Source organism: Erithacus rubecula (genome assembly GCF_903797595.1).
Source record: "Erithacus rubecula genome assembly, chromosome: 25".
Classification (NCBI taxonomy): Eukaryota; Metazoa; Chordata; class Aves; order Passeriformes; family Muscicapidae; genus Erithacus; species Erithacus rubecula.
Genome location: NC_136677.1, coordinates 467,314 through 483,267, shown reverse-complemented (window position 1 = coordinate 483,267; position 15,954 = coordinate 467,314). Strand labels below are relative to the sequence as shown.

The 15,954-nt window shown below is 50.5% G+C and overlaps 1 protein-coding gene across 16 annotated transcripts in view; it reads left to right on the top strand.

Annotated features, from left to right (window-relative positions):
* CADM1 (cell adhesion molecule 1) overlaps positions 1-15,745 on the top strand; it is a 128,168-nt gene extending 112,423 nt beyond the window's left edge. For 8 of the 16 annotated variants that reach the window (XM_079326766.1, XM_079326761.1, XM_079326767.1 and 5 more), the window contains 2 exons: positions 13,300-13,431; positions 13,622-15,745. In XM_079326766.1, coding sequence (XP_079182892.1) covers positions 13,300-13,431; positions 13,622-13,740 — 251 coding nt within the window. In that variant the 3' untranslated portion in view covers positions 13,741-15,745. Of the gene's footprint in view, positions 1-4,841; positions 4,896-6,854; positions 6,936-13,299; positions 13,432-13,621 lie in introns of all 16 variants that reach the window. The other 8 variants (XM_079326772.1, XM_079326768.1, XM_079326770.1 and 5 more) reach the window with 2 other exon arrangements.
* The last annotated feature ends 209 nt before the right edge of the window (positions 15,746-15,954 follow it).

The following is a 15,954-nucleotide window of genomic DNA, read 5'->3' as shown; positions in this document are numbered from 1 at the left end:
TTCTGCTGCGAGCTCCCCGGCCGATCATCCTGGTGCCCGGTGAGCCCATGGAAGTGACATCCAGGTCCAGGCAGTGCCAAGAGCTTCTCCACTACTGACAGAGAGTCACTTCACACTTGAAAAAGAGTTTTCTTTTTTTTTTTTTTTCTTTTTTAGGGTTTTTAGATTTTTGGACATTTCTTTGCATTTGGAGTTAGTTTTTGGGACAGGGCAGCCAGCAGCTCTGGCCGGGGGATCCTGGGCTGCTCCTCAGAGGAGCGCTCGCCTGCGAGGTCGGCAGGGAAGTTTGCGTTATTACACTGCAGAAGGAGCTGGGAAAACAAACAGCAACACTTTCCTCTCAGCATAGCAGTCTAGCAAAGTAACCCTTCTCGTCTGCTGCAGGCAGTCTAGCTAACAGCTTGACAGCTTCCTGAGCTCCCTGCCTTCCCCAGCAAGCCTACGTACGCGCTGCAGGCTGGGAGCTGAGCATCCCGATTTTGGCACAAGCTTGCTTTGCAGCTGAAGAACTGAACGAGACCCCTCTGACAATTTTTAATTGCAGCTAATCCGTGTTGGACTTTGCTGTTCTAGTTTCTTTTAACTCTGATGAGTTGGGGATTTTTTGCTGACAGAAATCCCTAGCACAGAGCACCCTTGTTCTCCTGCCTGCTCCCCTCGAGGCTCTCCTTGGGTGAGGTCAGAGGCAGGACTGAGTGAAGCAATCATTCAGCAGCAATGTGCCATATCAAGTGGAGGGGGTTACACTTCTTATCCCAAATAATTTACCTACCTGGATGCATTTTCCCCTTGGCATAAAGATGGGAAATCTTCGGGCACACTTGTGTTTTGTCTGTGTGACAATCTCCCTCTGTGTGCGTTAAATGTCAAGAGCCAACGTTGCTGATTTTGTAGCTACATGTTTGTGGCTAGATGTTGATCCCTAAATTTGAAAAAGATCAGGTAGCCCTGGTGATAGCACAATTCCCAACACCCTTTCTAGGTGTCTCTGCATCAGGAAGGGCTCAATGCAGGCGTGTATTTGACTGCTGTGAGGACAGGCTGGGCAGATGCCTGATGGCAAGCCCTTGCCCCATTTTTTAAAGCAGTTCCTGATGTTTTTCCTTCTTTTTCTTTGTTCTGAGGAAGCCACAAGAAGCCTGTTTTTAACTAGAGGACTTTCCCCTCTGTGGGGAGGATCGCTGCCAGGGATGTGGCCAGCTGAAATGACAACCTGTCCCTGTCAAACGAGCTGCCACAAACTTTCCTGCCTTAAAACCAGCCAGTTTGTTCTCAATTCCCCCATGCTTGCCCTTGTGGGGTGCTTTTCCCGTGAAGACTCTGGGTTTCTTTCCAAGCTTGTGTTGCTGGAGTGTGTATGGAGTATACCAGGTGTTTCTGTATGTTGGCCATTTGTTCTTTCCGATGTCCAATGGGAGTGAGCATGTCTGTGAATGACTAGAAATGCATGGGCATGAATACAGCCAAATGGATTTTCTCCAAAAACGATTTAAAATGAATTGGGGGAAGAAAAAAGAAAATAAACCAACCAACAAAAAAAAAACCAAAAAAAAAACAAAAAAAAAACAAAAAAAAAAACAAAAAAAACAAAAAACAACCCAAAAAAGAGCTTGCTAGCAAAGAAAACGGAATGTAAGGCCAGTGTGGAGCCAGCACAATGCTTCAATCTGGGCAAGAGGGTTTTGAGCCATTGAGAGTTTTGGAGTGTATCCTAGAGGACTGGGGGGAAGGAGTCCTGTGTGTGTGCATGTGCCAGCAGCAGCCAAGGCCCTGCATCCCCGTCCCACGGGGCGCAGTTGACGGCAGCGATGCATGAGTGACCCCAACGCACGAACCTTGTTGACTCTTCTGTTGAAAAATGAGAGCCTAACTGTGAATTTTCTGATGCACTCTCTCCTTTCTCTGCACTGTTCGTTGCCAGAGCTCCAATAACAGCATGGTCATGGCCGGCAGGAAGGCTTGTGCTCCCGCAGCACCCGCCCGGCTGGGGTCCAGCTCAGCCCTGCTCCCGCTGTGCCCCTGGCTCGGGGGGCCCCGGGGCTGGGGCACAGCTCCCCTGTTGGAGCTGCAGGCAGGATGGCAGAGCTCGCTGGAGCCAGGAGTGTCAGAGCCTGGAGTGTCTGCGCCACTCGGTCTGGGCACAAAGCGCTTTTCCTGCCCTGCCCTCGCAGTTTTCCTCCCTGCCCCTCTCCCCACCGTGCTCAATGGGACAGTTTTTAATGTCCTGGTGCCTGCTGCCCCTCAGTGCCCAGGGAGCTTGGCCCTCAGGAGCTGCTGGCCTTTGTGCAGCCCCTCAGGTGAGATGCCCAGCTCATCTTTACCCCCTGCACAAGCTTCCATGACCTTGGACACACTGACCTTGTGTCCAGTTTTTTTTTCCAAATTCTGCCCTTACAGTGTTGTAAGCAGAGAGCTTTAAATGCTCAGAGTGATTGCCCAGCAATGGGGGGCTCAGAGCTGCCCCACTCCCCTGGCAAGGCAAGAACCATGTAATGCTGCCTCAGCACAGGCAGAATTTCTGCTCATTTTTATGGAAAGGCAGGGTTTGGAGCCATTTGGAAAAGCCTCCTCTGAAGCTGGCAAAGCAGGAAGCCTGGAGTGAAAGTTAAAATAAGGAGAACACCCCAATCACAAACGAAGAGTGATAAGAAAATACTTGGCCCATAATGCAGCAGGTAAATTATTTTACAGGCTGGAAGATCGTCCCCGAAGGCCTGTGTAGGTTTTTAATTGTGCCCTTAGCAGGTTTGGTACAAGAATAGGTAACACTGTTGTGTCGCACTCTTGTTCCTTTTTCTGAGAGTGCTCAGTCCCTGAAAATGAGTTTTGCTTGGCTGAAGCCAAAGCCTGCCATACACCACAGCAGAGGGCTCAGAGCTCTCTGCAGTGCCACCACCAAGCAGCTCTGCCAGTCCAGCTGCCTCCCTCCCCCTTGGAAATGCCCTACTTAAAAGTGCAGCTAATAGTGAATCTGTTCCTGATGCCTTTTACAGCTCCATCCTTGGGGCGGTTGAATAAAACATCAGAGCACTGTCTGCCATGAAACGGAATCCCTAATTGCTTATTTAGAGCCTGGCATGGGGGAGAAACCAGCTTTTCCTTAAAATATGGGTGTAGCCTGGCAGCCCACACAAACCTAAATATATCCAGAGTGCCTGGTCCTGCAGGGCACCTGGCTGGGCTGCAGGACGCCTCTGCCTGCCCAGCATTTACCATTTCCAGGGAAATGCAGCACAGGGAAAAGTTCCCTTCCTCTGACAGGAGTAGTGGCAGATCTGGAGTTCATCCCCTCAGAAATTAAAAGAAAGGGCTTTAGTAGCCATTATAAAAATTTAATGAGGAAAATCAAGAAATAATTTACTGCCCATTTAAATGCCTCACAACAGGTTTTGACACTGACCGGTGGCATTTGTGAGTGTCCCAGGTGCAGGGAGAAACAGAATTGTGGAACTGTTGCAAATTTTATTCTGAAAAGGAATTTTTTTTTTTTTTTTTTTTGCTTCATAAAAAATGCAACGTTGCCCTTTTTCATCAGTGAGAAAACATAGTTCCTTTAAAGAAAACTCTCTACAGAAGCAATGCTGGAGAGAGAAAAGTTGAAGGGCTCCTCTGCCAAGTGCAGCTTTGTATGGCCAGTACTTCTGTGAGTCAGCTGTTATATTTACAGATCACTTACAGGAAAAAGGCTCCTAAAAATCTGAAAAGGGCTCCCTGAAACTCAAGAGTGGCACACAAGCTAATTTCCTGCTATTAATCTAAATGGCTTCCCACTTCAGGAGGTAATTCCAACGTAGCTTCCTGGTGATTTGATGTATTTAAAAACCAGTCACTGCAAATGAGTTTCGTTTTTAAAGAGCAGTGTATATATATAAATATACATATTGCTGCTCTGCAGTGGGGCCAAGGCTGCACATTGACCATACTGTGCTCACAGCTTGGCTATTTAACAGTCAGCCAGCTCAGGTAGCTGCCCATGAGCTGACAGTCCCAGGTTCCTCAGAGCCCAGGGATGCGGGATCACTTCATGGGAAATCTTTTTTCTTTGCTTATGCATTTGCTTTTAGTGGCCAGCAGCAAGGATGAGCCCTGGAAGTCGCAGCCCACAGGGTGACACTGCCCCACCCCACGTTTCAGAAAGTGTGGGTGGCCTCCTGGCACTGGTGTGCCTGACTGGTGCCACTGGTGCTGGGATGTGCAGCCCTGGGATGCTGTGCCTGCAGACCCCAGCACTTGCTCAGACTCCCAAACCAGGCAGCACCAAAGCCCTCAGAGACAGCACTGGCTGCCTGTGCCTCCCTGATGGCTTTACAGCTTTGAGGTTCCATAAATCCATCCCGTTTGGGCAAATGAAAAAAAGCCATTTTGTCTGACAGTTTGGCAGAGGACACAGCCCATAGCCTGCGAGCAGGCCATGACATGCACCGTGCAATATTTGCATTCTCCCATCGAGAAATGGCCAGACTTGTCACCATCAACAAAAATAATTGGATTGGGTGCAAAATTGGAGGCAAGTTTTCCATTGCTCTCTGTATGCAGACTGAAATCAGCCTGGGCTAAATTGGGAAGTTTTCCCCTGAAGGGCAGAGTCTGGGGCTCTGCATGCTGTTATGGGTGGTCTCAATGCCGTGGCTCGTGTGCCAACAGTGTAGAGTGAGGAGCATTTCTGGCTGTCATGAAGGCCACTGGTGTCACACCATGGCTCTGCCCGCCCTGGCAGACAGTGGCAAGTGACTGACCCCTTCTCTTTATGCCCCCCAAGAAACTCATGCTCAGTTCTTAAGTGTGTTGTTTTTTGTCGCTTGAGAAACGCAGAGAAAAACGAGTCTGTTTTTACTTGTAAGGCTTTACTCAGTTGCCCAATTCGGCCGAGGAGCTGGACTATGGGGATCTCTCAGGTAAGGGCTAGTCTGTAGGTAACCCCTGTGTCCTTCTCTAGACACTGGTCCCACTCTGGTTTCTGCATCCTGCCCGTGTTGCATTGTGCAGTCGCTGTGGCGCAGCCATTCCCCCCACGCTCTCGCAGCTTGGAAGTGCTCTCCTTTCTGTTGGGGTTCTCCTGCCTTTCTTTTTATTTTTTAATTTTTTTGTTTTGTTTTGATTTGGCACCCATTTCTGTGTGGCATCCTCGGACATGGGGCAGGAGGTGCAGGGCACCAAAGCCAGCCGTTGTGGTTCCCTCCTGGCTGGGGTTTTTTGAACGCTGCTTTGGAGACCAGTCGAGTTGAATCTTAGTTGGTTAAAGTCTTGACTCTGCCGTGTGAAACCCTCCTTAAAACAGGTGGCCAGCACTAACCCTTGGCTGCTCAGGGGTTCCTCATCATGCCAACATCAGACTGGGGGGAAAAAGGAGGTGCTTGTTTCATCAGTGAGGACAAACCACATAAATGGTTCAAGCCTCTTCTTATCCACACTGGGCTGAAGGGGCGTAAATGCATCCTCATGGCTGGTCCTTCCTAATTAGTGCTGATAGAGATTAAAGCATAACAGCATCTTCAGTGGATGCAGTTGGGTGCATTTAGAGCAGAGCCTGTGCCAGTGGTACAAACCTCAATCTCTGGTTTCCATATTTTCGTATAGAAATGCACCCTTTTTTTTTTTTTTTTGGCCCCCTGCCCTTTGCAGGGCATCCCTGCAGACTCGTGGTACCTGCCAGGCTCTGTCCTGGCCATGGGGCAGGAGCAGCAATTTGTGCCCCTGGGGAGAGCCCAGCCCAGGGAGTTGGAGCCCGGTGCTTCAGCATGGAGCAAAAAATACCCAGAAAACACCCCAGTCCTCATCTTATTCCATCAGATGGTTCCCTCTCACCTGATGCTTTCAGGAACCTCCCATCCCATAAGCCACTATAGGTGTGCTTCGGCCAAGAGGTCAGAAGTGATGGGTTCATTCCAGATGTGTTCTAACACTGAGAAATGCTAACAATTATTATTGCAGGCCCAGGACAGATCCCATAGGTAAGATGCACCAGGGCTCTGGTGTACATCTGTGGGTGGATGGGGAAAATTGTTTTGTTCTAGGAAGTTATTTTACTTTTAAAAACATTCTTTTAAGGAAAAATAGACCTTTTGGTGAATTAAGAGAAGAACCTGGATAAATTCCTCAAAGGAATTGCCCAGAATGGGTGTTGTTCCCCAGCCTGTGCTGCCCGGAGGGGCTCACACCTTTCCCTGAGCACACAGCTCAGTGTAGCCCTCTTTTTGAGTCTGAAATGGAATCTGAAATTTCCCCCACCATTACAGAATGCAGCACAGGCAGAGCCCCTGCCCACAGCAAGCACCTGTCCATGCTGCCAGGCAGCCTTTTGGAGCATCTAGTTTGGCCACTGATTTTTTCCCTTAAGATTTTCCAAATTTTGTCTGTTGCTCTTCAGGTTACTCCTGCCTGCCCAAAGGGGGATCATTCCTGGTCAGGTGTGGGGTCAGGTACTGGGTGAGTGTGGGGGGGTGGGCTCTGCCCCAGGCCCTTCTCTGCTGCCAACAGAGTGGGCTCTGCCCCATAGCCCCAGTGCAGAATGCCAGGGAGCTGAAGCCAGGGCAGGTTTTTTTTCGGCACCTTGGGGCTCTCAGGTGGGCGGTGCAGGTGAGTGCTGGAGCTGAAGCCAGGGCAGGTTTTTTTTCGGCACCTTGGGGCTCTCAGGTGGGCGGTGCAGGTGAGTGCTGGAGCTGAAGCCAGGGCAGGTTTTTGGCCTGGGCTCGGCACCTTGGGGCTCTCAGGTGGGCGGTGCAGGTGAGTGCTGGAGCTGAGCGGTTTTGGGAGCCCGGGGCAGCACCCCGAGGGGTGCAGGGCACTGCCCACCCACGGGGCCGTGCCGGGGGCGCGGGGCTGGTGGCTGTTTGCTCAGTGTGCTGTTGTTCCAGGTACATCTGTGCCGCCCGCAGCCTCAGGCGAGGCTCTGCCGACTGAGCCGCTCGCTAACGCGTCCCTTGCCTCCCGCCCAGGTACCGGGTGCAGGGCAGCTCCGTGTGTCCGTGCCTCTGCCTCCTCGTGTTCCTCCCCTCCTGAGCCCCTCGGGGACCCAGAGGGCTGGGCTGGCACCTCTGCCATCCTGATTCCCGGCAGGGCTCCTGCAGCACCGGGAATCACGAGGCAGAGCTGGGGGTGTGTGCTGTGCACACCTGAGAGTGCAGGTGCACACCTGACTGTGTGTGCTGTGCACACCTGGGCATGTGTGCTGTGCACACCTGAGAGTGCAGGTGCACACCTGGCTGTGTGTGCTGTGCACACCTGAGAGTGCAGGTGCACACCTGACTCTCTGTGCTGTGCACACCTGGGCATGTGTGCTGTGCACACCTGGGTGTGTGTTGTACACACCTGGATGTGTGTGTTGTGCACACCTGGGTGTGTATGGTGTACACACCTGGGAGTGCAGGTGTACACCTACAGACACTGCCATGGTGCACACACACACACACACACTCTGCCGTGGTACACACACACAAACACACAGACACAGGCTCACACAAACACACAAAACACACACAAACACACTGCCATGGACAGGGCGCAGCACTCCAGGGACCTGCCCCAAGCTCTGTCTCTGCCCCAGAGCATGGGCACCAACAGGGGTCAGTTCCCTGCCCCATCAGCACCTTTTCCAGGGGGTGCTGGTGGCTGTGGGTTCTCCTCTCCTGGCAGCAGCCTGTGGAAGCAGCCCTGCAGCTCTGAGCTCTGCCAGGCTGAGCACATCTATTCAAACAAGGAGCGTTATTTTTTATGAAGCCATCTTGAAATGGGTCGCTGAAGGGGAGCTTATTGATTGAAGAAGGATGAACTCCTGAAATTTCTCTGGTTTAAATTAGACCAAATTCAATTATGGTACGACAGGCAGGTTAACGCTGCTCTTTAACGGCCCCTCAATAAATTGGAGGAGGGGTAGCCTGCTCCACACCACGCTGTGGGAATGAATAACATTATAGCTCATCCTGTCATAGCCTGGCAGTGATTTCTGTCCTGCCATGTCATGGCTAAGTGGTCTGAAGTGTTCGTGGAGTAACAGCAGCCTGTTCTTCCACCTGCACCCCCTGCCAAGTCCAACCTCTGGTGCTGCTCCATCATTTCAGAGACTTTATTCCACTAAAGAATTGACCCCAGATTCAGTTGGGAAGTGTCAGTGCAATCCTGATGTTTCCTACCTCCAGGGAAAAGGAATAATTGGCTCACCAGAATTTCAGAAGTGCTCAAGTGATTTAAGGCCGTTAAGCACCCAAATCATGACCTGTGGGATCTGCAGGCATACTGATTGGATAATGATTTAATAAACTAAACTGTAACCAGATTTAGAAGAGATCACTTGTTCAGGAATTCTTCAAAGCCATTGGCAGAGGTTTCCTCTCCCCTGCTGTGGTGCAGATGTTACCTGCACATCTGGGAAGCTCAGGAGCTGTCAGTGGGGTTGGTGTGTGTAAGCTTGCCTCTGCCCACACGTTCAGCCCACACCGTCCAATGTCAGGAGCTTGACATTAATTTTCACCCAGAAATAGAAGGTAGATTTTTGTGCAAGTGCAGCAATAAATTCCAATATGCCAAAATTAATGTCTGAAAGTACATTTTCATAGGAATCTCCCCCTGTTCTCTGCTTTTACAGCAGAAATGCACATGGAGGAAGGTCAGGGCTGTCCAGAGATACCCCAAAATATTGCAGAATGTGAAGCAGGAGGAAGGACAGGAGGCAGGAGCACCACGCAGCAGGAGTCCCATAAAACCTGGGTTTCCCCACAGCACAGCAGGACAGGCTGCACCTCCCAGAGCTGCCTTTGCTCCACACCTCTGGCACTGGGAGAGCCATAGGGGCTGGGGAGGGCTGGAGCAGCTTGCAGCAGCAGCAGTGTCAGGAGCGGTGCCAGCGGCGCTGGAGAGGCTGCAGGTCCCTGAGGAGACCCAAAAGGAGCCCATGCTGGTGTGTGCAGAGGTGACCAGGTCAGCCAGGTGAGCACAAGGTCACCCAGGTGACCCCAAGGTCAGCCCCTGGAGCCTCGTGGGAGCGTGGGGAGCACTGAAGGTAAACGTGGAGTGGTTTCACCCAAATGGAGCTGCTAGTGGGGATAGAGAGTTAAATTACAGGCAGCCCAGTCCAGCCTAGTCTTGCTTTTAGTCTTGAGATGATGCTGCTGACAAAATGAGTGTCATATTCGTAGATACATCTACATTTAAAGCCTCGTTAAAATGGAATTGAGTAAAGCCTTTTCACCCAGAAGTTGGGAGCAGAAAAGTCTTCCCTCTGCTAAACCTCAGTGTAAGCACTGACCCCAACTGTCAGAGTGCTGCTCTATCACCAATATTTTTCTAGAGAGCCCACAGAAAGCTGGTTTTAGCACTTAACATTGGTAGAAATGTTAGAAACCTGGAGGTCATTAATATGTTCATTTTGTAAGAGTCCCCAAAGCCCCCATAGCTGAGAACCTGCAGGTGTGAATTGCAGATGATGATTATCAGTGCTCAGATGGACAAACCCCAGCTCAGCATCTGCTCTGTACTGCTCCTGACCTTTGGAATTAGTTCCGTAGTTCTGTGATGAGTAGGAGACAGTCCCAAACCCTTTCCTTTCCTGTCTGTGTGCTGTTTGCTGAGCCGCATTTTTTGTTTAAAGGAAAACTTCAAGGTTGCCATTCCAGCAGTGTAATCACTATTTTGTTGATTACACGAGCAGCTGGTCAAAATAATCAGCAAAAATAAATTTCAAGCTGCCCAAGTGTCTTCGTGGCCACTCTAGAAGAGGCTCTGGAGCAGTGCTGCTGCTGTGCAGGGATCTGCAGACGGGCCCAGTACTGCATCCCTTGAAACCTTGGCATCCCCTGCTGTGGGGCACAGCCATGCCAGTCCCTTGGGGGAGCAGCACAGCACTTGGAAAGACAAACTGATTTTTTTTCCTGCACGAGTTCAGCTCTGGCAAGTGGATTGTACCATTCCTGCTGCAGTTTTCCTTTAAGGTGCTTTGGTGCCCAGCAAAGCATCGACCCAAAAACGGTTCAGCCGAGGTGCACTGTAGCTGCAGAGTAGCCCTGAGGGGCATGTTGGTGACAACATGCTGTGATGTCTGTTCCTTCCCTGCCCTCCCCTCCCTCCTTCTGCCTCACCCACAAAAACTCACAAGCAAACCCAAAACAAAACCCTAATAGGAAAATTCCCAACAATTCACCGGAGAGGCGAGGATCCAGCTTGCTCCAATATATATTAACATCCTAATGGGAAAGCTCTGCATGTATACATTTACTGCGCCCTGACAAGAGGGAATTAAATGTCAGAAGGATTTGTAGCATCTGTAATTGAATTGGTGCTGAGAAAAGCAAATCTTGAGGAAGAATAACATATTAGGATTAGCAAATAATGTGGCATTTTGTCAGTTCCTGCCATCTCGACTGTTCCCTCTTCAGCAATAAAGTTGTGATTTCTGGTTTAATCAGAGATAGGAGGCGGGAATAGCTCGGGTGAATTGGAGACAGCATTTAAAGCAGATTCCGGTTGTTAAGGTCAAGTCTCTCCTTGGCTCTGGGGAATTATTCCTTGTTCCATAGACCTGACACTTTGTTAATTACCGAAGAAATAGCGAGGGACAGGATGTGGAGGGGCTGTTCCCGTGCTGGTGGCTCACAGGCAGGTTTGCTGGGAGCAGTGTGGGATTGCTGGCGGTGGATTTGGGCAGGCAGAGCTCTGGGTGCTGGGTGCTGCTGCCAGAGCATGCGGGGTTTGATGAGCAGGGAGAGGAGATGCTGCAGGAGGAATGTTTTAGGCTGTGTATAACAGTGTGAACTTGAGGCTGGCACCTCGCAGGGGTCTTCCTTAAGAAGACCAATTGAGAAAAATGGCCTTGCACATCTCAGCAGAGGAACTCACGCTTAGCAATCTCTGCTGAGCAAACCTGGCAAGGCTTCAGGCCAAAGTGCCCTCCCAGGGGAGCCCTCTGTCCCTGCTCTTGGCACGATGCTGGTGGAGGGAAGCCGTGGGGGATGTGTGAGGCTCTGGCACAGCCCTGTCTCAGTACTGGGTCGGTGGGACAGTGTGGAGGCTGCTGCCGCCAGCACGAACACACAGCTTCGTCTTTGCAGAACCTTAATTTATGGTGATGAAGAAAAAATGCCTCTTGATGCAAAATCCTGCTGGAAGCACATTACAGAGCCGTAACTCAGCGTGTTTATGCCCCTCAGCTGTTCCAGATGTCAGCAAGGCACTCATCCGCCCAGGCTGGGATGCTGCTGCCTGCTCCGAGCGCAACTGAGCGGAACTGGGCACAAAGTTCCTAAAAAAACAAGAAAAAAACAGAGTGAAGCGTGCCTAAAGCAGCTGCTCCAGCAGATGAGCCAGTTTAGTTGCTTTGCAGAGAGCAGGTTCACGGAGGCCAGATTGGCCGAGCTGGAGCAGCACTGGGAAGGCTCTGTCAGACTGGGAGCTCTGGTGTGACTGGTTTTCCTCAGCTGCCCCTGGGCAAGCAGCAGATCCTGTGCCTGGGCATGGGATCAGCTCAGCACCCCGTCAGTGTCCATGGGCACTTCCCCTCAGCATGCAGGGATGTTCATCTGCTCACCACAGAGCAGGTGCTCACAGCATGGTCTGTTCCACTGGACATGGGACAGAAGGTCCCCCTTTGCTGTGCTACTGAATTCCTTGGCTCACTGTCACCACAGTGCCATGGCTTGGGGCTCAGAGATGTGCAGCAAAGGCTTTTGGTATGCAGGGGAATAATCTTCTCTGGCTGCAGTTTTTACTTCATCAGCCAAGCTGCTGGAAGGGTCTCCACAGTGTCCCTCACCACGCCCCAGCTCATCCCAGCATCTCCCTGCCCACGCTGAGGCTCCTGTTACTCAAAGGGGCTTTTTTTCTTAAATTGTTTTAATTAAAAGGCGCTTTATGGTGCTCTTGGTCCCGAGTTATTTACTTGGGCCCCTCACTCCTTAATCTTGGAGCAGAATTGGAAATATCGATAGAAAGCGTAAATCCCAGCTGCTGCTCGAAGCTTTGTATCAGGTCTCGGCTCAAAAGAGCCCCATTACCTTTAGCTGTCACGGATCTGTACGCTTGATCGATAAACTTCAAATATTATTAGAGGTGGAGGCTTCAGAGATTTGCTCTGTTCTTTGGAGGGAGACGGAGATAAATCTTTCTTAAAAATTGACTTGCATTTGCTCTCTCAGTCGTCCTGGCAAAACGCATTTCTCCGAGGTGTCCAGGCAGGCGCAGGCAGGGCAGATTTATGGTCCATGTGCTTCTTGTAGTGAAAGATTTAAATGGTAAATCCTTCACATATGACTTCACAAATCATGTAAAGTTAAAAGATTTTTACCGTTTCTGTTGCTGCTGTGCTTAAATTGTAAGGTACGGCCAGTAAATCATTTTAATAGAGGTGTCGCGCTTGACTCGCTAAAAAAAAGAGACAGTGGTTTAGCTTCTATTCCAAAATGTTAATGTATTAATCAGCGGGAGAATAATTGTTTTTTACTGCGTTATAAATCTCAGTTGCCATTAGGATTGCAGCGAGGGTTGATGTAGCTGCGTTCTTAAATTAAAATTGTTTACACTGCTATACATTCATTTTACATGGCCATAGCTCATCCGGGGTTCATTCCCGAGCTGTTCCTCCGCCACATCAGTCATCCCTCTCCCAGGTGACGGCATCCCGAGGGAGAGGCGCCTCTGAAAGGAAACTAATTGTGTGCTGAGGAGTTAAATAAACGCAGGAAAGCGTTTGGAGGCACTGCTGCCGGCCTCGGGCTGGGCGTTAGCTTGTGGGCCACAAGTGCCGTGTCCTTGTGGGTTGCACTGAACAGTAAAGCTGGGGGTTCATGTGGAACCCAGTTCAGTGGGGCAGAGGATGGCTGTAAACACATTTTCACTGCTGGGTGGGTTGGGTTTGTGGCAAGGAGTGTTTTGGGAATTGCAGTGTTTTCAGCAGGGCACTTGTTAATGACGTTTCTCAGAGCTAACGGTTAATATTCCCATATTGTACTGCTCTTCTCCGTGCCCCGGCCACCAGGAAGACTGAGATTTGGGGAGCACTGTAGGGAAATTTCCCAAAAGGAACCCCCACCAACGACTCCATGTGCCCTTCCTCCCTCTCCTGCTGTCTCCCACGTGCGTAGTCGTAGTGCTGCTGCTTTTAGCGGAGAACACCTCGCCAGTCCAGCCGCCAGATCAGTTCGGCTCCGGACAAAGCTCCTCGGCCTGAACTCATCTGTCTAGTTAGCTCCGTGCTTCACCCCTGCTCCTCTGGAGAGCCTGAGGGCAGCTCTGCCCATCCTGGGAGCTGCAGCCAGAGCCTGCCGAAGCGCCGGCGTGAGCGCCCGGGTCTCACTGCTGTTGTGGTCCCCACAGATTCCCGCGCGGGTGAGGAGGGCGCCATACGCAGCGTGGACCATGCCGTGGTTGGTGGCGTCGTGGCCGTCGTCGTCTTTGCCATGCTTTGCCTGCTCATCATTTTAGGGCGATATTTTGCCAGACATAAAGGTAAGGCAGGGACCGAAGCTGGAGGATGAAAGGCCGGCACGTGTGTCCCCTCAGTGGCGGTGTTGTCGTGTCTGATGTGGCAGATCCCCCCAGTTTCTCTGCCGGTGGCACTTCTGTTTCCTTTGTCGATCGCGCCCTCAGCACCCCACAAGACCCCCAAAGAGTCACTGAGCCTCCCCTTGCCTTGCAGGTACATACTTCACTCACGAAGCCAAAGGAGCAGATGATGCGGCCGACGCAGACACAGCCATCATCAACGCAGAGGGGGGACAAAACAACTCCGAGGAAAAGAAAGAGTACTTCATCTAGAGCAGCCTTGGTTCCCATGAGGTGTCCAACCGTGGACGGTTACTACTGGCCCTATTTAAACGCTACAAAGACAGTGATCTTGGAAGTTGCAACCAGCTTGTGTCTTTTTTTTTTTAAGGAAAAAAAAAAAAAAGCAAATGGGTGGAGAGCGGTGAGGCCGGGAAGGTCTGGGATTTGCTGTGTAAAAATATTCCTCGTAAAGTACACTCTGCTGTTCGACACCTCAGTTTGTTTGGGTTTTCTTTTTTTGGCCAAGTCCAGCTTGGATTTAGTTTAGTGAAGTCATTTGCAGAAGATTCTGTGCCTTGTTTAATTTCTGTTCGTTCGGGTCGGGGGGAGGCTGGGAAGAAGAGGGGCTTCTGTGCGTTAGTTCCCTTCGGGTTTCTGTGGCTCTTCGTTTCCCCTTTCCTGTTTCTGGAGTTGCCAGCTGGGACCCCGTGGAGTAGGTGCGTTTCTCTGAAGGTGTTTCCCCTTTTTTCTCTTCACCGGTTTCCGTTCAGAACTCGAGCTCATCGGAGGAGAACCAGCACATTTTAGATGCGTAGTTTGCAGTTCAGTGTGCCCATGTCCCGTTCCCCTGCTGCCGTCAGGGCTCGGATCCCACCCCCGAGCTCCCTTCTGTGGCTGTTTCAGGTGCTTTCGATGGTGGCGGCTGGGAATGGGCTGGAGCTCGGCAGAGGCGCTGCTCGGCCTGGGGATGCAGGAGCAGGGTCCTTGTTGGGTGGGCAGAGCCCTCCTGCATGAGGGGCTTCTCCTCATCCTCTCCTGCTGGCAGCCACGGGGGGCAGCAGGTGAAGCCCCTCTGGCACGCGAGCCCAGACCTGCAGAGCGGCTGGATCAACAAAACTGCCTTTTTTTCCTACCTGCTGAGTAAAATGGGAATTGGTGTTGAAACGAGCGTGCTGATGACCACTAAAGCCATAGGTGCACGGGAGACTCTGGCTCAGTCGGATCGTAAGCGACAGGCAGCAAACCGCAGCGGTGTAAAGTTACATACGCTGACTTTTTCTTTGGCGAGTAATCATGGATTTCGAGCGATACTTTTTTATTGTGTTTCCGTGGCAAATGTACCTGATTTATTTAAGGAAAGCATTAATCTTAGTGTCGGGTTTGGGGTTTTTTTTAGGGGTTCCTGGGGTGGGGGGCCATTTTGGCGCGTTTGTTTTTTAATTGCTGTCTTTGGGCAGAGCCACGACGGAGCGGGATTCCTTTGGGCAGCGTTCCGTCCGCGCCCTCTTGGCGAGCAGAACACCCCGTTTTCCCCAGCAGCGTTTCTGTCGAGCGCAGCTCTTTCCCGAGCCCTCAGCACCATTGCCAAACCCCAGCGTGGTGAGAAGCAGCCCTGGGAGCCGGGGCTCTGGCCCGGAGGCACGGGACGGGCATCCTGGCCCTGGGCAGCCCATGTTTGTTTGGAGTGTACCGTAGTGCAGTGTTACCGATGTAACTTTGACTTACAATGTTGACATGTCTCAGGTTCATGTGTTTGATTGGTGTTTTCCGTCTCAGGTAGATCGCAAAATTTCGGCCCCACGCATTGGAAAAAGTAAAATGTTACAAAAAAAAAAAAAAAAAAACCCCGCGTAAAAACAGGAGAAAAAACAGGAAATTATTAATTTTAGTTGTATATCGGTTTATGTATTTTTTCTTCAGTATACAGTGCACTGTTGAAATGTATTGTTGAGTATTACTTTGTACAGCTTTAGATCATTAGGACTTTGAAGCGTGAAGAAAGAACAACCTTGTTTAAAGGAGGATCACAAATGAAGAACGCGGAACTGATGATAAACAACCTTGTTCTTTATTTACCCGGCCTTTTTATTTTTTCCCCTTAGGCCAGTTCTGTTTTAAGGTGTCCATGGAAGATGTTACAGTGTAAGAAAATACATATCCATCTGTTCCCATTCACATTTTGTATTGGTTCATGTATCCCATTTTTACAAAGGAAAAGAAGTACTATAAAATATCTGTCTTCTTAATAAAAAAAAGTTAATGTTACAAAACTAGATCTTGTTTTGCACTCTTTATCCTGGCTGTTAGAGTCCTCTACCAGAGCTCCACCAGCAGCATGGGCAGGAGGAGCAGGGACCAAGCAGGTCACACCCAGCACTGCCGGGACAAAAGGAGTTAAACCTGATGGACTGAACCTGCATGCAATACAGAGCAGATTTCATAAGTTTCTTGTTTATAATTGCTAATTTCTTTGAGGAGAAATGC